This window comes from Pelodiscus sinensis, chromosome 1 (genome assembly GCF_049634645.1).
Source record: "Pelodiscus sinensis isolate JC-2024 chromosome 1, ASM4963464v1, whole genome shotgun sequence".
Classification (NCBI taxonomy): domain Eukaryota; kingdom Metazoa; phylum Chordata; order Testudines; family Trionychidae; genus Pelodiscus; species Pelodiscus sinensis.
The window spans coordinates 126,866,399-126,888,251 of NC_134711.1; the positions used below are offsets into that span (position 1 = coordinate 126,866,399).

The 21,853-nt window shown below is 45.7% G+C and overlaps 2 protein-coding genes across 7 annotated transcripts in view; one reads left to right on the forward strand and one right to left on the reverse strand.

The window, feature by feature from the left end:
• Positions 1-641: 641 nt before the first annotated feature.
• On the reverse strand, positions 642-18,329 carry RAD51AP1 (RAD51 associated protein 1). The gene is made up of 9 exons (XM_075900720.1): positions 18,222-18,329; positions 15,239-15,288; positions 11,496-11,637; positions 7,456-7,565; positions 6,994-7,080; positions 6,223-6,375; positions 5,384-5,542; positions 3,273-3,428; positions 642-1,140 (listed from the first exon to the last, which is right to left on the reverse strand). Exons 1-9 carry the CDS (start codon positions 18,239-18,241, stop codon positions 1,013-1,015), a joined length of 1,005 nt encoding a protein of 334 aa, XP_075756835.1. The 5' UTR covers positions 18,242-18,329; the 3' UTR covers positions 642-1,012.
• FERRY3 (FERRY endosomal RAB5 effector complex subunit 3) overlaps positions 18,293-21,853 on the forward strand; it is a 38,927-nt gene continuing 35,366 nt past the window's right edge. The window contains exons 1-4 of one of the 6 annotated variants that reach the window (XM_075900664.1): positions 18,293-18,534; positions 19,686-19,881; positions 20,157-20,302; positions 21,186-21,367. In XM_075900664.1, the coding sequence (XP_075756779.1) occupies positions 18,361-18,534; positions 19,686-19,881; positions 20,157-20,302; positions 21,186-21,367 (698 nt within the window). In that variant the 5' untranslated portion in view covers positions 18,293-18,360. Of the gene's footprint in view, positions 18,535-19,627; positions 19,882-20,156; positions 20,303-21,185; positions 21,368-21,853 lie in introns of those variants that run through there. The other 5 variants (XM_075900696.1, XM_075900687.1, XM_075900668.1 and 2 more) reach the window with 5 other exon arrangements.

Genomic DNA, 21,853 nt, shown 5'->3' on the forward strand with positions numbered 1-21,853 from the left:
AGAAATTTTCAAAATGCATAAAGGTGGCTACTGCTACAAACATCAGCTGTTTATAAAATATATTTTATTTTACTTTTATAAAAATGCAGTTTTCTAAGCAGCACACTATACATTCTTAGCAACAAAATCTATACAAATACAAATATTAGTAAGTTTTTAACAATGATTTGAGAGTCAACTTTTCTGGACTAAGAGAAACAATGATTTCACTTTACTAAAGGTATTCTTTAATTGGACTATTAACAGAATGAATACAAAACTGTAAATTTAAGTTTGTTATGATTCTATTCTATATATTTAGTAGGGATGTAAAATTCCGTTTCATTAGTTAACCAGTTTAACATTATGTTAAACTGGTTAATCTGTTAAATGGGATGGGCAGAGGGGCATTCCAGTCTGGCTGGGCTGAAGCAGTCCCCCCGCCCATTGCAGCTGGGCTCTAGCAACCCCTCCACAGCAGGCCCTGAGGGCTGGAGCAGCTCCTTGCCCATGGCAGGCAAAGGGCTGCTCCAGCCCCCAACAGTAAAGCGTAACCAGTAAGCATCACCCAGTAAGGATAATGCTTACTGGTTAACCAGTTAACCATTTATATCCCTAATATTTAGATGCATAATACCCTTCTCCTTCCTCCCCCCCCCCCCCCCCCCCCCAAAAAAAAAAAAAGGCTAGACATCAGGAGGGTACAATCTCAAATACACCATCCCTTTCTTTGGGCCTGATCCATCAAGGTACTGAGCAACCTGATGTCTCTTTGATAAAGTAATGTTACTGAAGAGCAGCTGAAGATGCTCAGCACTTCACTGGTGCTACACCACACCCTGAAGGATGTAGGCCTTTTATTAACAATAGATTCACAATAACAACAGCATTTATTCTCTCTGAATGAATAGTTTAATGAATAATTTACTGCTCATTTGTTTTCAATCCTGTGTAAAAACCAAAAGAACCGCTCCACGCACTCAATTCTTTTCAAGCTGTAGTCTTTCAAGTGAGAGACACTTCCATAGATCATTCAACTGCTGGCAGCAGCTGGGTGAAGTGGTTTGACTCGTGCTAATCTGGACAGGCCAAGTCTGAGACCCTGAGTAGGTGATTTAACTGAAATTCCTCCCAGTGGGTTACTAGTGAATCCTGAGGCAGCTGAAAACATTTTAAAATAAAACAAGTGTCACAAATTAACAGAAATTATTGGCATTAACTTATAAATGAGACATTGCAGAAGAGCTAAGAAGTAACCTTCTTATTACAAGTATTTGGTCCTTTTTGAAAAAGTTAAATCACACTGCTGCTGACTCTTGCTTTTTATTTCACATTTCTCATTCTCATCTGTTTTCTTCTCCACGTGGATCCTTTCTGCTTGGTCATCTTTTCTTACACACGCCTCTCGGGTCCTCCTTTCCTATTATACATGTTGCTTAATTGCCTAGTTTAATGCTCCTTGGAATATTTTTCTTCTGCTTATACCTCCTGACCCTGCCCTGTTGGGGACTCTGAGAGGTAGCTCTCAGTTTCAGACAGAACAGATCCTGTGGGAGATTCATAGTTTTTCTCTTCTGCATAGCGGCAGTCTCTACTGCAGAGGTAGAAAATAAGTGGCTGTGGGCCAGATGCAGTTCACCAGGGTTAGCCTCTAGCAGGCCACCTGTGTGTCTTATTTGCCTGTGTGTCTGCAGCTACAGATGCTTGCAGCAGTATAGACGCGGACACCACTTCCCACAGCGATCCATGGCCAAGGAGAGCTAGAAGCAGCTGTACCTACAGATGCACAAGTAAATAAAGTGCCAATTGCCTGCCAAGGACTAATCCTGGTGAACCACCTCTGGTCTGTGGGCCACTTATTGCTCACCCCTGCCCTGGTGGAAACTGACAGTCTATGGGCTCTTTTTTCTTTATTTTTTCATGTATCTTGTCTCTTTGTGGCAGTAAAGACAGGATATCTGTAAAAGCAGTTGATAAAAAGATGAAGGAATATAGTACCATGTGACCTGCTCTGCAGAGCACCAGCAAGTGTACAGCAGATCACATTTTAAGAAATGCTGAACTATGGTAACAGAGTGAAATGTGTCAATGTCACTCTGAAGTGGGGCAGGGAATTTAAAAGTGTCTTCCACAGATTTGTGCCCCCTTCTGTTGTAGTTATCGAGTATGTCACCACTGGCAGTGCATCTGATTTTATGTGCTTTTCCTCAGGGTTGTTCAGGCTTCTCTGCAGTGTCTTTAGAACAGGGGTGGTCAGAATGCAGCCCACCCAGCATTTCCATTCAGCCCACTCAGCTCCCATCATCTTCCTCCATCCGGCAGCTGGGCTGCTCCCAGAACCCCCCCCCCCCCCCCCCCCCCCCCCCCCCCCCATTAGCTGTGCCGAGCAGGAGGTGGGGTGAAAAGAGGGAAGAAAGCATAATGCTGAAGTCAGAGGGTCTCCCTGCTCCTGAACCCCATCTCTGAAAAACAGGGGTCAGAGAGAGCGACATACACAACAGAGCTTCTCCAGTCTGACGTATGAGTGACTAATTGCCCGTCTTAACAGGGAATACACCGTTTCTAAGATTTCTTCAGCAGCCAGCTCTCTCACTCACTCTTCCCCCCATATATCCTGTCTCTGCAGAGGAGGGGAGAGGGAAGACAAACGAGCAGAAAAGCTTTCCCCATTTTAAAGAGACAGTGCACGTCATCTCTCAAAAACTTACTCACCAGCAGTCAGCACACGCACTCTTAATGCCACACACACTTGTGTCAATGCACACACAATCTATGCCGCACACACAATCTGCGTCACAAAGTCTCTCTTGCTCTCTCTTTAGCCCTCAGCCTTGCTGCCCCTTCCACCCAAAGTACCTCCTCTTTCAGGGGCTCAGAGCCAGCCCCTGATGACTTACCAAAATTCATGGAGTGGTCTCCTTGTGAAAATTACTGCCCACCTATGTACTAAGGCAGCTACAAAAACACCAATACTTTCCCACTGTTATTTTGTATGAAAGTGAATAATCCAGTGCAACTGAGCTGGACAACTTTTAAAAGAGGAGATGTCAACAAGACAATCTTTATATTGAGATGTGGGCCACACTCTGGGGAAAAGTTTTAGTACCCTTGACCTGTCAAGAGGAAAGTTACTGGGGTAGCTGGAAAGTGGGAAAGGTAACTCAGAGGTGAGCGGGGTAGCTCATGTTTTGATCATGTGGTGCTCACTCAGTAATACAAATACTTTTGAGTACACCTTTTAAAAACCACATTTAAATAGGCATATTTGTCTGCAGCTACTGTGTACGGTATACCTGGTGGTGTCCATTTTGGCTTCTTCTTGTCTCTTGAGGGACTTGATGTATATAAAGGTTTTCCAACAGGTTCCGAAGAACTTGATGACTTCTCCAGTGTTGACTGAGATTTTGCTTGGATAATCCATGGAGAAGAAACTACTGGAGTCACTTTGTCTGTGGGGGGGAAAAAAAAACTGTGAAAAAATGTGTTCTTTATTAAAGAAATCACACTGCACAAAATTACTGTGAAAGTGAGGATCATTCAATTCATAGAAATACAGAAGCATTTATCTTGAGAATCACATCTTCCAATTGAGTATGTTACAGCTTCATAGTTATTTCCTACTGTGGAAGTAGACACTATAACCACTTTATCTGGTTTCGGGCATGCAACATATTGTTAGAACTGCATGAAGTGACAAGTTAACACAAATCTGCCATAAGCTCTACAAGAAAAAACATTTCCACATCACAACTAAAATGGTGCTGTAATATATAACTTTGCTTAAATGTTTTTTTAAACTAACCACGCCAGCAGGTCTGACGCATAATTATTTAACACATGTATATTATTGTATTATTAATCCTCTTGGCTCCTGATGGAGCATAAGGCGCAAACAAATCTTCTCCAGCCTTCAAAGTCCTGAGAAAGCCGGTTGACTTCTTCCCAGGTCGTGCCTTTCCTTTCATGTCCTCCTCCACAGTCCTCCTCCAGGTGCCCAACGGCCTCCCTCTTTTACGCTTTCCAGGTGGAGTCCATCTGAGTGCCATATGAGGGAATCTTGTTTTGCTCATCCAAAGGACATGCCCCAGCCATCTCCAGCGTCTCTGCTTGATCTAGTCCACAACATTGTTGATGCCAGTGTGTTGGCTTATCTCCTTGTTGGTAACATGCTGTTCCCAGCGGACTCTGAGGATACGACGAAGGAACCATCCATCAAAGCCTCTGAGTCTGCTCTCAATCTTCTTGTTAGTCCTCTAAGTCTCTATGGCATACAGCAGGACTGAGCGCACATTTGACCTATATATCTTCAGTTTAGTCCTGGGTCTGCAACAGTGATGACTTCCAAATGTTGTTAAGTTTTCAGAAGGCTTGCGCTGCCAGGGCAATTCTAGCGGAGATCTCTTTGTTGATGTTGCTGTCCACCGAGATGTAACTGCCGAGATACCTGAAGTCATTTACTTTCTCTAACTCTTCACCCATGATGGTGGTTTTGTCGGTGTTAGTTGTCCTCAGTTTCATCACTTTGGACTTGCCAGTGTGAATTCTGAGCCCAACGCTTCTGGCTGTCCGGTCAACAATGTCGGTCTTTTTTTGGATGTCCTGCTGATCATGCTGATATAATTATATCTTATACATGTGTTATATATAACACATGTATAAGATATAATTTTTTAAAAAGCTGTTGGTTAGCTATAAATTATGTTAAAGAGACACAGTGACCCTATAACTCAAGTGTGGTAAATAAATGTCTAACAGTACTACTAACAACACTAGAATTAATTAAGGTCTTTCTTTCCTGCAAGAAATCCATGTGGGTACATGGATCTGCCCTCACAGATGTAATCATAGGATAAGGACCTCAAAGTAAAATAATGTAAAAAACCTAAATCAATCAGTGTTATGTGTTTACTTGGTCAATTGAAAAAACAGATCACATTTCTGTCCATTTTTACTTTACTCTTGTTATTCCTAACACTGAAATTTATTCTACCCAAAAAGATTAAATCATTATTTTTTATTTTTATGTTGTCCATTTGACAGGAGATTGTGTATAGACAGTTTCATTACTACCTGAGATCGGGGAAACTGCTTGACAAACTATTTTCGCAGGTCTTTCACAGAACTGAGGAATGTTTAAAAAAATAGGAAAAAGATCAGCAAGGTGACTCAAGTACAGGGACAGTACCTGAAATGTTCTTTCACTCATTCACTTTTTGAAAATGACTTTGCTTTGGAATATGAATAGGTCAGTGTGCACTAGAGAACTTTTAGTACATGGTAGTCGGGTTCAAAGAGAGCCAGTTAACATTTTGCGCAATTGCATGTTGCAGATTCACACTCCAATTGCCTATTCACTGTTTGTCTAAACAAGGCTTGTATTTCTAGTTGATGACATCAAGCTTACCTGTAGCATTATTTCTGTATTTGGGGGATTTCTTCTCTTTTTCTGTTTGCACTTTTAACTTATTTTGTTTCCTTTTATTTTCTTTAGTTTTCTCTTTTTTTGCAGCAAAGTCTTCATCATCTTCCTCACTGAAATCTGAATTGCTCTCTAATCCCTCATCTAAAACAAAAGAAAAAAATATGAAATGTAACATCTCTTTACTAAGAGTGCAGTTTATTGCTGTCACCTGGTTTTTTAAGCACATTCTGCGAAAAAAACCACGTTTGGAACCGTAGGCCAGTGTTTCTCAAAGTGGTCCATGAAACCACTTTGATAAAGCTGCTAAGTGGCTGCACCAGTTTGTTTACTTACCAGCACCGTGGCCACAGAGCTTTGCGACTCCCAATAGCTCTGGTTTACCATTTGCAGCCAAGGGAATATGCGGGAAGTGGTGCAGGCCAGGCCGCCGCTTCCCATGGATCACCTTTGCTGCAAATGGCGAACTGGAACCAATATGAGGAGCTCCGTGGCCACAGCGCCAGTACATAAACAAACCAGTGAGGCCAAATAGCATGTTTCTCAAAGTGATTTCACGGACCACTTTAAGCAAGACTGCCCTAGGCTAAAAACACACTGAAGGATGAATAAGGATGAATAAACTCAACTGACCACGTCAAAAACCTAGATTTAGCTTTGGTCTCTTGAAATGCATTCAGGACAGATAGCTAATAACCAACTGATATATTTCAATGAAGAACAAAGGTATATAAGGCTGAAAATAGAAAATATGTACTCTCTCAATGCAATTAGACATATTCAAAATATACCCAGCAGGAAAAATGCAATAGCAGAAAACTTACCGGCCACAAACTCTGGCTCATAATTATCAGCATGGTCTCCCTCATCACTGTCATCTGTCAGTAACTTCTGCTGTGACACAGCTTTAGATGCTGCTCTTCTTTGCCTACAGCCACCTGGCAGAATGTCATTGTCATGTGTGACCTGATTGGGACCTGCAGGACAAACCTTGGTCTTACTAACACAAATTAATAAAGAGACTAGTTGCATGTGGCTTGGGTTCTTAACTCCGGAAATGAGTCTGAACATTTCTGAAGATCATCACCAACTGCACAGCATCTGAGCTTTTTCAAATGTTTCCAATTCTCATCTTATTTTATCTTTTTGAAAAATGCTCTGATGAGTCCACTTTGCTGGTAAAATTTACCAATGCTATTCTGGAATCAAACATCCAAAAGACAAAGGTGTAAAACCATTTATAGAGTGCGGCATACACATGCCTTATCTTAGGATGCATAGCACATATTTTGGCCATGTTTGCACAACATTTCTGCTCTTATAAGTACCATTCACTCCTAAGCAACTTGAACCTTGAGTCATATATTATAGGCTCAATGCTGCAAGGTGATAAGACTGAAGAGTAAGGGGAGCTGAAAATATTCAGATATTTTATGGAGATAAACAGGACCTTACAATATTTGTGTGCACGCATGTATGCATGTTGTGCGTTTTATTTTCACTTCTTCGTGATAAACTGGTTAAAAAAGATTATTTGGAAATCTGAACTCAATTCCTACAAATTTTAATAAAAGGTGGACACAAAAATAACTTACCTAAGAGAGCTCTATCTTCACTGCAGTTGGAGAGGAGGGAACTGCTGCCTACATTTTTTAATTCAATAGCTGCACATTTTTTAGTGTCTGCATAAAAAAAAAGGGCATGAAATACATTTTTGAAAATCAGCATTATGAAGAGTCAGGATATCAAAAAAATAAAAGAATTCAGCCAAAGTAAGTTTCTGCAGTTTCCAGATGTGAAATCTAATCTATATTATAAACAAGTAGCTGTATTAGGTATTTTTTTTCCCAAATTGCACAGTACTACTTAGTACTACCACAATTTTGCAGGATAAACCTCATCCCATCAATAAAATAAAAAGAAGTGTTCAGGTCTTAATCTATTAAAAGAAAGAATACAAACCAGCACAGTTATATAGCAGCTACCAAGGATCCCAAATACAAGCAAGGAACAGCTTCAAATGGAAAAAATTGAAACATTTAAACTGTAAAGATAACCTTTTTCTTGTGACTCTTGCACTTCAATGACATCTGCAGATGGTTCTTTCACTGACAAGGCTAATGCAACTTCTAAATCTCTCTGGTAAAGTTTGTCATCTAAGGCTAACCTGGAACAAGTAAAAAAATATTATAGGGAAAAAGTGTCCAGTAAATTGGGTGATTACTATTTCTGAGAACTGAAGCTACTTCTGAGCAGCTACTTGTTAATGTAATTATAAATTGGCAGTCATAGAGAAACTAATTTAAAATGTTACAACAATCTGTAATGTCCTTTATAACAGATCACTTGCTCAAGTAGAGATTTATAAAATTCAGATGATATAGTAGTAGTACTCCACATTTACCAATACAGGATGTTGTATGTCATCAAAGTGTTGTACATACATTAATTATCAGTAACAGACTGAAAAAATATACTTCACTAGCAGACGTGCTCGGATCCTTAACTGCTTTATTTAAATGACAGAACTGAGGGAAGGGGGGGGGGGCCCTCAGGGCAGTGGGAGGGGGGTTCAGGAGCCAGGGCAGGGGTTAGAAGATGTGGGGGCTCAGGGCAGGGGTTGATGGGCTCATAGTAAGGCGTGGAGGAGACAGGGCAGAGGGCTGGGAGGTGTGTGTGGGGGGGGGCTTAAGGCAGGGGGTACAGAGTACCCGAGTCACAGCAAGGGATGGGGTGCATATGTCATAGCAGGAGTTTGGGTGTGAGGGGAACTCAGAGCAGCAGGTGGGGGTGCAGTAGTGAGGGCAGGGAGCTGGGAGGTATACGGGTGCTCAGGGCAAGGTTTGGGGGTGCAAGAGTCACGGCAGGGAATGGGGGCTGAGGAGAGGCTCCAAGCAAGGGGGCTGGGAGTTTTGAGGTGAGGAGGGGCTCAGGGTAGAGGGTGGTGTGTCGGGGGGCTGAAGTGAGAGTTCAGGAGTGTGGAGGGGCTCAGGGCAGGAAGCTGCAGGTGTGCAGAAATGAGGGTTTGGAAGTGAGGAGCTCAGGGCAGAAGACTGGCATGTGGAAGGCTGGAGTAAGGGATCGTGACTGAGGAGTGGCTAAGGGCAGGGGGCCCAGGGTGTGCGGGTGCAGGAGTGAGGGTTTTGGCATAAGAAGGGGCTCAGGACAGGGGGTGAGTAGCTAGGGAAGGGGGTTCGGAGACGTGGGGAGGCTCAGGGCAGGGGTGGGAGGTACAGGAGTCAGATCAGAGGGCTTCCTGGGGCCTCCTGTGGTGGCAAATGTGGCTCTTTCCAATGGCGGCTCCTCTTGGGGTGCCAGGGCTGTGCTCCCTGGAGGCTGGTACCTCCCAAGCGGGAAAGCAGGGATTTGCTTGTCGGGGGGGAGAGAAGGGGAGACAGTGATGTGATTGGCTGGTCCCCTGTGGGCTGGTCCCAGCTACCAACTGCCCCTCCCAGTTCCAGCTGGTGTGGGAATCCATAGGCTGACTCCAGCCTCCAGCTGGTTGGAGGGAGGAGGGCGAGCTTCCATGGGCCAGCCCCTACCTCAGTTCTCCTCCTTTGCCCCCCAGCTGGTCTGGGTGAGGGGATGGGTCTCTGCTGGCCAGCCCTGGCCTCCACCTGTCCACCTCCGTCCTCCAGCTGGTCTGGGGCCAGGCCGTGGTTCCCAGCCTTGGTGTCTCTGCTGAGTTCCTAGCCCCAGCCTGTCTTGGGAGGGGTGGACATCTCCTGGGGTGGGGGGGAGTGGGGAGTTCTCCAGGGGCAGCTGGACTATGGTTCCTGGCCCCAGCCTCTCTTGCTGGGGGGGGAGGGGTTCTCTGGGAGAGAGTGGCAGGACATGCTGCCCGGTACCAGGAAGTGGTCATGGGTGGGGCTGGGCTGGAGCAACAGGGCTACTCCCTTCCCTGGCAGGCACTGTTTGGGGTGGTGGAGGCCACTAACTCGATTCAGTGGCTGGCAACATGAACACTCCCTGTCCCCAGTTGGCCATTCTCTCGCTGATGTGCCTCCCTGTGGTCACTCTGCAGTATAACCATCCCTCACACTTGCAGCCACCGGTGGTCACTCTGCATATAGCTGTCCCTCCTATCAGCCCCCTCCCATTCCATGTTATAGAAAACTATCCCATTCCAAGCACATCCTGTTTTCCTGGCACATCCAAACCCTGACCTTGCTTTAAGTTAGGATAAGAGGAAGCAGCATACCAGATTAGGTGGGCCTAGCTCTTACCATTTAGGAGTTCTTGAACAAAGGGACTCACAGATGGATGGATCCATTCACAGATGCACAAACTTACTAACACACACACACACACACACACAGAGATTTGTAGGAAATATCCTACTGACATGGAATTCCACATAATTTTTTTTAACCAAAAATGATATTTAAAATAAGTATAATTAAATTCAATTTTATATAACATTTATTAAGATTTACCTTGGAATTTCTGTCAACTTTTGTTGAAGCCCAAAGTTAGTTAGTCTAAACAATTCACTGCACTGCACCTGTAAGTGGGAAAAGGCACTATTGTCCAGCTTGCAAGGGAGAGAATAGCATTTTGTGAAGGAGGAGGATGAGAAGTGCAAGGTTCGGAAACTGCTGCTAAAAGGGGAAGTGAGCCAGCCGAGGTAATGCAGACTCATTCCCAGGGACCAGAAGAGCTCAGGAGTTCAATAGAGGCAAGCCTGGCAGAGAAAGCCCCCTTTCCCTGGACCAGATGGAGCAGCACCTCCTCTCTCTCCTTTTGATAGAGGCAGCAAGGGTGGGGAGTGACAAGTCAAGTGACTATCCGATAAGCTTATTCTTATTGGGTAGCTGACTAGTCACTTATATCCCTACTGGGGAGCCACCTGCCATCCCACTCTGCTGCCTCTAATACAGAAGCCGCAGTGCAGGGTGGCATGCGGGAACTGGTACTTGTGGGAAGCCAGCTTAAAAGCTGGCTCCCCATATGCACTGGCTCCCGGCAAGCTGCCTGCCATTCCATGCTGCTGCCTCTGTATCATGGGTAGCAGCCAGCTCCCCAGGAGCTTGGTGGGAAGCACGCACCAGCTCTCAAGGAGCTGTCCACTGCCTTGTGTGTAACCGCTGAAACTTTCAGAGGTTACGCAGTTAATCAATTACACACATTTTAACATCCCTAGACCATACAGTTTTTTCATGTAATATACTGATGGATACTCTATAACTACATAGATTAGATTAGTCACAAATTTACCCAATTTAGTCTCCACACCAGCATTGTGCCTATCTGGGCAGATCTCTATACCAGTGTAGAGTTTTGTTGACATCCACACTGCTTCATGTGGACAAAAGGAGTGAGAGAGAGAAACAGAGTGTGAGTGAGAGTGGGTGTGTCTCCACCAAATTTGGTATGCTGCTTCCTCTTCTCCTAGCAGGGTCAGGATTTGGTTGTGCTATGAAAACCAGAAGCCCTGGGAAAGGAACTGTTCTCCATAAAATGGAAAGAGAGGGGCTACTGTTTCCAGGGATGCAATACTGAAAGGCTATGTCTAGACTGGCATGATTTTCCGCAAATGCTTTTAACAGAAAAGTTTTTCCGTTAAAAGCATTTGTGGAAAAGAGCGTCTAGATTGGCACGGACACTTTTCTACAAAAGCACTTTTTGGGGAAAAGCGTCCATGCCAATCTAGACGCGGTTTTGCGCAAGAAAGCCCTGATCGCCATTTTTGTGATTGGGGCTTTTTTGCACAAAACAATACCGCATTGTCTACACTGGCCCTCTTGCGCAAAAGCATTTGTGCATGAGGGCTTTTGCCCGAACGGGAGCAGCATAGTATTTCCGCAAGAACACTGACAACCTTACATGAGATAGTCAGTGTTCTTGCGGAAATTCAAGTGGCCAGTATAGACAGCTGGCAAGTTTTTCCGCAAAAGCACGTGCTTTTGCGGAAAAACTTGCCAGTCTAGACACAGCCAAAGTGAGTGGCCAGTGGGGGCAGCCATACCACCAATCGAGTAGGTGGCTGGGACTCCACCATTAAGCCTGCTAGCACACCGTATTATGAATAATAAAAGTATTGTTGAGATGAAGCTCTTCTATTGCACACTACTCACTACACTTCAATACCTCTCACCTCTTATTGGGTATTTTCTTCAGCACTGTAGTCACCTCTTTGTGTGGCTTTTTCTGCTTTTCCCTTCTTTCTCTATTTGTCTCTGTAGATATTACTCTAGATTTCTTGTTTGAAGGTGCAGATATACAGGCAAAGTCTTCATCTGTTTATAAAGACATGCACCAGTTAGAAGTCATTTTGCTCTTGCAGTGCAAGTTTCTCCAGCCATAATGAAAGAAAAAGTCCCTTTCCTGAGAAAACTTTTTTAAATCACAAATAAAAAAACATAAAACATTTATGTTCTCGTAGCCTTCATTAGAAATTATTAAACCAATTTTTAATATCATAATCAGAAAGCAAAGAGATGTAGCTATAATTAGCTTTAGGTGACTCCTGAACAAAAGGTACTAGGTTAAATGTAGATCATAATCATAGTGAGACTTGACCATCATATTTATAACATAATTAGCTTATACATCTATGTCTTAAATTATTATCAATATGGGGATAATGTTTCAGTCTCAAATGTGTTCTCAATAGGGATGTATCAGTGTAGTAGATTAACCGATAAACAAAAGCTTACAGGTTAATGCTATACACTACATGCATCCCTACCCCAATAAATTTTTAAGCAGACCCTGGCTTGCAATGGGTCTGGGACCTACCCCTGCTGCTGCTCTGCAGTTAAAGTGAATAGGAGCCAGGTGAGCAGGCAGCGAAGCTTAGTTCTGGCTTGCGCCAGGTCTAGGAGCTCAGAATCCCCCTCCCAGAAAGGGGCTGGCTGCTGCTTTAGTATCAGAGGCAGCAGTATGGGGCAAAAGGAAGCCAGTCCGTGAGGGTAGCTAATACAGAGGGAGCAGTATGGAGTGACTGGGAGCTCCTTGGGAGGGGGGCCAGAGTGCACTGCTTGCTGGACCCATGCCCGGGGACTACAGAATAGTCGCGTAACCAATAAGAAATCATGAAGTTGAATCGACTGTTCAATTAACCGTTTAAGATCGCTAGTTCTCAAAGTACTCATTCATCTGAGAGTCAAGTTCTTTTGATAACTGAATATCATTCAATATATCACATTCTTACAGTTCTTGGTCGTTTGAAATCTTTTCCTTTTAATGATTCCCATTCTTAAAAAAGATCTCTCTCCCTACTGTTTTATTGAGCCTCTTTACCAAGTATTCCTCTTTAGTTCTCCAAGGACCAAACTGGGAACAAAGACTGAATACCAAGAATATCAGAATAAAATTCGTCCAAGAATTTTAAAATTTTGTCTTTAGCTGACTTTTTATATAATCAGGGCTCGACAAATAATACAATCTATTATTGTAACCCGGAAGAGCCGGGTTCGGGCGATCTGCGCAGATCGCCGGACAGCGCGGCTGGTGAGTGGGGCTTGCCGCAGTTCGGCAAGCCCTGATAATTATGATGCAAAAAGTTGCATTAAAATAAGTAATCTAAAGTTTGACTCTGACAGAGGTGAATGCTATATCATGGACAAAAAAAAATGTCTTCCTGGCTGCTTTATAAAATATTTTTTCTCTGTTTTCTAGATTCACATTGTTATTATATTGCACAAACCATCCATCCATAGCCCTGGTATACACTACAATGTTATTTCAAAATAACCCCCTCTTATTTCAAAATAATAAGCGGAGCATTCACACTACCAAGCCCATTATTTTGAAATAACAGGATGATTACTTTGAAATCTGTACTCCTGCTTTCCTTGAGGAATAAGCTTATTTTGAAATAGTTATTTTGGGGTTATTATTTCAAATTTAGTTATTTTGAAATAATTTCCTAGTGTAGACATAACCTTTGAGTTGTTCCACTGTAATGTTAATCTCTATGGAGCAAGGATACATCAAAAGATAACAAATCAAATTCTCCCCTAGAATACACGCATGAAACTCCTACTGCAGCCAATGGGAAATGTTCACTTGCATTCAAGGACAGAGCTCAGACACATGCTTTCTTCTAAAGGTTGGCATGCTTGTACAATATATCAATCAGCCAAAAGAATGGTAGATGCAAAATAAGCTATTGAGGGCCAAAATAAAAAACAAGGGAAATGGAAACAGTTCTTAGTGCTTTCAAAATGACGCAGAAAATCTTTGTGCAAGAAGATTAGAAATTCAGAAAAAACCCCCACTGAAGATGCACCTTTTGGAAGACAGACATTAATTAACACGGATATTTTTTAAATGTAAAAGAATATCTCCCTCAGTTTCAGAGCCTACATATGAAGTACTAGAAGACTTTCCCAGTGTTGACCAGCATTGACTTCAGAGCAGGTGGCTGGCAGCATATGGGTGGGTGCAGGATTCAGTGCAGGGCCTTGGGAATGTGGGCGGGGGTGGGGCAGGACACTGGGGGCATGAGTGTTGCAGGAGTCAGAGTGGGGGGCTGAGGAGAGGCTCAGGGCCAGAAGCTGGGGAGGTGCAAGAATGAGGGTTGTGGGGTGAAGAGGCACTCATGAAGAGCCTCATTTGGCAGGGCTTTCTCTCCCCTCCCTCCACCAGGACCTTCTCTCTTCTCCCTGCCTGCCCCATCTGGCAGGGGCATTTTCTCTATCCCCCAAGTTCCTCCCCCCATCTGACAGGGGCCTTTTCTCTCCCCCTTCTTCCTTGGCACTGCAAGGGAACAGTGAAAAGGATTTTGCTGCCCACTCTGGAGAGCATCCCTACCAGTTTCCTCTCTCACAGGCAAAAGGGAAAATTCAGCTGTCTTTGTCATACCATCGCTTGCTGCTACCTTCAGACCGTAAGAAAACTCCACCATGGAGCCAGTAATCAGTGCAGAAGAAAAGAGTGGGAAATTGGTGAACTGGATAAGGAGGATGACTGGCGCACAATGCTGTTCCCCACCCAGACTAAAACCCTAGAGCTGTATCTTATCTTCTATTTCACAGAAAGAGGTGAACTACTATGCACTGAAGCTAAACCAACAAAGACATAAAACTTTAGCAGAGAGGTATTAGACCTCTGCAAGGTGGTCCTAGACTCCTGCAGACCTCTATGAGTTACAGAAATCCCTCTGGCATTTTCAATGGAAGCACATGGAATAGGCCACTATCCCTCTGGAAAAATGTCAGAGAAATCTCTGTGAGAAGAACTCAGCAGAGCTCTCCGATCCTAAGATTCCTCCTACAAGTTTTTTGTGCAGGAGGGCCTTAGACTAACCCAATATTATGAACAGGTCAGCAATGTAAATATCACTGCTATTGTGTAATATACATTATACACACATACATACTTTAAAGAGTTGTGCATCTGTTGGTGAGTCTGTTCAAGAAATCCTCTGCATAACTCCTCCCTCCGCCCCAAGAAACACTGCCAGGCCCAGCCTGTGCACCCTCCACCCCTGGGAACATCACTGGGCTTAGCCTGTGTGACTCTCCTCGTCTCGTTCCTACCCCAGGGTTCCACCAGCAGAGGACTCTGCAGCACCCTCTTCTGCCCCAGGGCTAGGCCTAGGAAGTGCTTGCAGGAGGCCTCTGCAGCCCCCTCCCGGCCCAGGGTTTGCCCACCCCCCAAGGCCAAGCAGCACCAGGGGGAGGCCTGCATGCCAACTCCCCCAAGTCCAGGCAATGCTAGATAAGTCCTTTAGTATCCTTGTACTCTAACAGGGCCTGAATTTGCTTCCATTGAAGCCAGTAAGATTTTTCACTGAATTCAACAGGAAAAGGCCCATATTCTGCCAAAATTTTAGACAAATCTATTGCAGAACTTGACACTTTTTGGTATGAATAATAATAGACTACTTACCATCATTTTCAAAATCCCCAAACTGTGAATAATCAACAATTTTCTTATTTCTGTGACAAAACAGCATATGTTATTATTCATTCAACACAAACATAATTACTTGCTAATTTTAGTTTCTCGGCATTGTACAAATTCCCTTTTCAAATCAGCCTCTATTCATATACATAGCCACTGCTATCATATAAACTGTAAACTCAATTCATCGTACTTTAGTGTCCTGCTACTCAAGTGTTTTGTCTGTAAATGGCTCTTCATTGCTAACTTGATTTATTTCTTATATGTTCACAATATCTCTCTATATTTTTTTCTAAAATATTTATTTTATAAATCATATAATTGCCTTGTATACTCATTTGAGATGTTTTCTCCTTGGTACTTTTAGATTTTGTTTCCTAAACTAAATTTTAAGATAATAATACAAATATTATCCTATGTATCATCAAAACTTCCAGCACATTATTTAGGATGCTGATCCTGTAACAAGTTTCATGCTAACCAACCCAAGCCCACATGTAGATCTGTTAACTTCAACAGAATTTCTGATAAGAACAGGGATCTGTCTGCCTGCACAGAGCTCATAGCAGGATTGGGGCCTAAGATCTGATCCATAGTATATTTATACACTAGTGACTCAGACCTACATATACTGTGCACATTCAACTTCATTATGAGTGAGGACAAAGAAATTACAGCATTTCAGAAGAGCAATGTTAAAAATATAGACAAGAAATAACAATACAGGACAATACAGCTGGAAAAAATAATCAAACACAAATATTCAGTGAAAGGGGAACACTGATCCTACAATGACTTCTACACAGATACATTGATTTGTCCATGCAGGGCTCCCTGAAAGGCTGTCAAAAATGGAATACAGGCAGTCCCCGGGTTACGTACAAGATAGGGACTGTAGGTTTGTTCTTAAGTTGAATTTGTACGTAAATCGGAACTGGCGTCCTGATTCAGCCTCTGCTGAAACTGACCAGCGGCTGACTACAGGAAGCCCGAGGCAGAGTTTCTCCGCCCTGGGCTTCCTGGAATCAGCCGCTGATCAGTTTCAACAGCGGCTGAATCTGGACGCCTGGAACAGAGCAGCTGAGGCGCTGCCGGGTAGGTCCCCGCAGCGCCACACCTCGGCGCTGCGGGGACCAACCCGGCAGCACCCCAGCTGCTCTACCCCAGATGTCCCCAAGTCAGCCGCTGCTGAAACTGATCAGCAGCTGATTCCAGGAAGCCCCAGGCAGAGAAATTCTGCCTCGGGCTTCCTGTAGTCAGCCGCTGGTCAGTTTCAGCAGAGGCTGACTTGGGGACATCTGGGGCAGAGCAGCTGGGGTGCTGCTGGTTTGGTCCAGTAGCGCCGCTCCTCGGGGCTGAAACTGACCAGCAGCTTCTGAATCAGGATGCCTGGGGCAGAGCAGCTGGGGTGCTGCCGGGTTGGTCCAGTAGCGCAGGCGTCCGCGAGAAAAGCGAGAAAAGCCTGGTCTGCTGGGGGGGGGGGGAGGGGCGCACTAGCTGCGCCCCCCCCCCCCCCCAGCAGACCAGGGAGATGCAGGCGGCAGGACCGCCCAGACGCACCGCGGTCCCACCGCCTGCATCCTCCACGGCTTTGCTCCGCGTCTCCCTGGTCTGCTGGGGGGGGGGGGGGGGGACCAGCAGGCCAGGGAGACGCGGAGACGCTTTTCTCGCCCCGGAGGACACAGGAGGCGGGACCGCGGCACGTCTGGACGGTCCCGCCGCCCGTGTCCTCCGAGGCTTTGCTCCTCGTCTCCCTGGTCTGCTGGGGGGACTCCCCCCAGCAGACCAGGGAGACGCGGAGACGCTTTTCTCGCCCCGGAGGATGTGGGTGGCAGGACCGCCCAGACCAGGGAGACGCGGAGCAACATCATAGGACAGTGAGAACAATCCCATGATTAAGGCTAAAATTTTGTCACAAACATTTTTAGTCAGTCAGGTATAGGTCATGGGCAATAAACACAAATTCACAGAAGCCCGTGACCTGACACTGACTAAAAATATATCTGAAAAAAATGGGTTAGGGAGACGAAAGTCCGACACACCCACTGCTGCTGTGGCTCTGGGGTTGTTCCCACCCGCATCCCCCACAGCCAGGGGTGGCTGGGCAGCAGTGTGTTTATGTGGGGAAGGTGTGGGAGCAGCTTCAGCTCTGCTGTCCTCGGCTGAAGTGGAAAATGTCACAGAGGTCTCTGGAAACCACAAATTCAGTGACCTGCACACACAGCCATAATCTTATCCGGGGTGTGCTGCGATCCATTCCTAGACCTCCCAACAGAAGAGAATGATGAACTCCACAGTGAGATAGTGACTTTTAGTGACAAGAGCACCAACAGAGGGCATGATCTGCCAGCGATGTAACTGAAACGGCTTTTGATCATCAATGTATTTTAAGTCGACTTTGCAGCGTAAATATGGCCTTTGTAACGTCTGGTTCCCGGGCGGCGGCGCAGTCAATGGATGTAGCATCCGCAATGCAACTACCCCGCTCGCACCAACTGTGACTAGCTTTCGGGAGCCGCCCCACAAGGCCGGGCGGACAATGCAACCCACCCACTGGCCCGCACCCCTCAAACAAGGAGCCACGCGGGCGCGCGCGCAGACAGCGGGGACTGACCCACAGGGGCGGGTGCGCGGGCGCGCGCGCTGAGAGCGGTTGGGGCGACACAGGTTGTGGTGCGGCCGGGCGGTCAGATCGCTCCTCCTCCCCCCCCCCCCCCCCCGCGCAGGTGCCGGGCCAGGGCGCTGCACGCGAGCCCGACGCCCAGGGAGGGCCACGGGCAGGCTACAGAAGGGCCCAGAGGACCGGTTCCCGCCCGGGGCGCTGCACCCCCGGCGAGCGAGCCAGGGGCATTCGCGCTGCGCCGCCCTAGCTCCGACCTGCCGGGCCCCGGCTCCCCCGCCCGTGTAACGGTCGCGTCGGGACCGCGCCTCTGGCCCGTGCACGCGGGGAGGGGGAAGAGTCACCCACCTCCTGACCGGCCTGTCCATCGCGGCCGGGCCGCTCCTTTCCCCCCCGCGAGCTCGCGTTGCCGCGCCAGCACATTCGCCACCGGCACAAAAAAAGGAGGCGGGGCCCGAACGGGCAGGCAGCGAATCTGCGGCGCCTAATGCGAAGAAGCCGGGAGCAGCGTCGCCCCGCCCCAGTGGCCGAGGTCCCTGACTGGCAGCTCCGCCCGTCGGGGCTCGGGGAGGGGGCTGCTGTGCGCGCGCTAGCCACCAACGTCGCCCCGCCTCCCGTCAGGGGCGCCAGCCGCCGGACAGGTGGGACTGGCTCGGGCCGGGTAAGGAAACCGGGGCCACCCGCCGGGTGTCTGCGCCCGGGCCCGCCTGGCAGAGGCGACTGGTGAGGGGGCTACGGGCCACGTGACCCCCCCCCCGCCTGGTAAAGGGCCGGGACAGCACCCTGCCCGATGCCCCACCCTTCCCCCAACCAGGGCAGCTGGCGGCGCCCATAGCCAGGGGCTGCCCCCCAGACTCACTAGCAGCGGCCCTGGCTCGCTCTGCTCCCTCCCAGCTGCGTCGCTCCGCTTCTCTCCAAGCCATCCCGCTGCTCCACTGAGCAGCGCCCCAGCAGAGCGGAGCAAACCGGGGCCCCATTCCCACGCTGCCCCCGCTGCCAGCGAGTGAGGGGCGGAGCGGACCCCTGCTGTGGCCGCCGGCCCGCTCATCCCACTTCTCCCCCCAAGCCCTCAGGGACTCGGGTCCCACCGGCGGCAGGGCTGGGCTTGTCCCCTGACCCCTGCTGGAGCAGCTTCCCTCCCCCCGCCTGCAGCGTGTGATGCAGTGTGCCAGTTACTCTGTTGAACAAGAGTTTAACTGGTTAACGTTTTCAGTGAGATTTTACATCCCTAGTGCCCAGCACTTTTAAAAGGCAAACCACTTATTTAAGTACCTAAATGTGATCTGAGGAGTCTCAGGGCACCTCCACACGCATGCACCACACTGATGCTCCACACTGATGCGCCACTGTAGCTCACATGATGAGGGTGTGCTATGCTGATTAGGAGAGTGCTGTCCCATTGGTATAATGAATTAAACTATGTCAGGGGTAATATTTTAATTACTGCCAAAATCATGTTTTGTATTTTATTTTGTTAACTTTTGGAATATGTGAATGTATAAAAGATACAACTGAAGAAGTTGGTTTTTGCCCACGAAAGTTCATGATACTCTCTCAAGTTTTTCCTGCCAGGTGACAGAATGACCTGTCATCATGCTCTCTGGCTGTGAAAGCCACCAGAGAGGGGGGTTGGTGAGTGTAGCTCTCATACTCTCTGGCCACAAGCCATCTGAGGGGGGGTTGGCAAGCAAAGCAAGTCTGTCTGTCTATTTATTATATAGATCTAGATACATAGAAATGTGTTAATCTCTAAGGTGCCACAGGACTACCTGTTTTTAAAATATACAACCTGCTGTATTGCTGATTATGCAGAAAATCAACCAAAAAAAGATGAAGGCCAGTAAAGGAAATACCTACACTAGAGAGAGAGAGTTTTTGTATACTTTCAATGCTGGAAATCAGTGCTTCATGCTTACAGTACCTCTCAGATTTCCTGTGCAAGAGAATGCCAGCCACTTGCATGGACACCTAATGCTCCTACATGATTTACCATGCTTCATAGAAAATGGTAAGAATTGGTTTGTAAATTATCAGTGTTATGTGTATTGATGTGCTGTCACAGACTAAGCAAAAGGGTGTTAAAAGAAATGTTAATAATATTTGGCTGTTTTTATGGTTTGACTGCATATTCATGTATGAGGGAGAAGTGCGGTCAATATGAGGAAGAAGTGCGGTCAAGTAAACTTCAGTTGTTTGAAAGTATATATTCATGCAGTTGTTGGAAATTTCCTTTATTCATAGTAAACTCTTGTTGATGGCACATTCTTTTCTCTATTACAATAGACTTAAAACAATCTCTTAGTCAGTTCATAGAGGGTGAAACCATAAAAGATCATGATAGAGAAGCAGAGGTGGCCCTGGAAGCTGTGAAATCAGGAGAAGTAGACATGCACCAGTTGGCAAATGCTTGGGCTAAAGCTTATACAGAGGTGAGTCAGAATCTGTGAAATATGAATTTCCAGGGGTTTCCTGCATTTAGGCAGCATTAGAAATTACACTGAAATTCAATTACTGAGCAACCCATGTGATGATAATTTGGCTATTCTGATAAAACCTCAGGAAATGTCAGTGGAACTATCTGTGAAAAGACTACTTCTGTAAGGGCAGCGATTGATCCAAAGGAAGTTGATTTATCGTGTCTAGTACAGATGTGATAAATTGACTGCCAAGCGCTTGCCAGTTGACTTGGTACTCAATTGGAATGACAAGTGTAGTTGGAGTTGATGGGAGAGAGTCAGTTGTTGACTTACCAGAGTGAAGACACCACAGTAAGCAGATGCAAGTATGTCAACTTCAACTATGTTATTCACATAGCTGAAGTTGATCATTGGCCTGGAGGCCTACAAGTTTGCAGAATGAAGCTCTCAGGGCTAAATTCTTCCCATCTTTAAAGAGTGTAACTGCTACTGAAGTGTTCTCACAGGTTTGAGATGATAAATAATTTTTATTTTAACTCCCTTTCAGGTACAGAATGTTATGTAGTGCTATCAGTTAATACATATTTGGAGGCTAAGCAGTCCCTGTTCTGTTATTTCCACCCTAATGTGCTGGGGAAGAGAATGGTTGGGATAGAAATGAAGAGAAAACAGAAAGATGGAGTGGAGGAGAATGAAAAAATGTCAAAGATGAAAGTAGATAGATAAGGGAGAAAAGCCAAAATGAGAAAAGGAAAATCTTATAAGTTGATTAGTGTATGTTGGCACAAACTGACCAGCAAGATTCACTCAGTATTATAAGTGACTTTGGTTCTATATGCTAATTGAAAAATTTCCATAGTATACTTTAAAATATTTAAACGTTATTACTTTCTAGACAACATTAGAACATGCAAGACCTGAAGAACCCAGCTGGGATGAAGATTTTGCAGATGTATACCACGATCTGATACATTCTCCAGCTTCTGAAACTCTGTTAAACCTAGAACACAATTATTTTGTTAGCATCTCAGAATTAATAAGTGAAAGAGATGTGGAACTGAAGAAATTACGAGAAAGGTATTTTTTAAATGTCTCTTTGAACCTGACATGTTCAATATGACCCTGCTACAAGCTCTGCAAACGAATAGTTGACAATATAAGGCTTATTTTAGGTTTCTTTTTCCTCCTTTAAAAAATGGACAGGATCAGCTAAAATATAGAAATGCAACTCCAAGTCTAATCAAATCCAAGAAAATGCAAAAACTAAGGTAATCTGAATCACACTGATATGTTAATGTTCCACATACATTGTGGAGCACATAGTTTGTTTGAGGTTTTTTAAGTACATTGGAATAAGGAAGCCTGCCAAGCAATCAGTAGGGCCATCGGATGATCAGTGTGCTAAAGGAGCCATCAAGGAATATAAGTCCATTGCAGAGAAGCTAAATAAATTCTTTGCATTAATCTTCACAGCAGAGGATGTGAGGGAGATTCCCAAACCTCAACTGTTCTTTTTAGGTCACAAATCTGAGTAATTAGCCCAAATTGAGCTGTTGGTAGAAG

Excerpts from the sequence above, each read along its gene's own strand:
- RAD51AP1 (XM_075900720.1), bottom strand. The coding sequence starts at position 18,241 with ATGGACAGGCCGGTCAGGAG. Across the intron at positions 15,289-18,221 it reads ATGGACAGGCCGGTCAGGAG|AAATAAGAAAATTGTTGATT; the intron begins GTGGGTGACTCT and ends GTTTTGTCACAG. Across the intron at positions 7,081-7,455 it reads GCAAGAGTCACAAGAAAAAG|ACACTAAAAAATGTGCAGCT; the intron begins GTTATCTTTACA and ends TTTTTTATGCAG.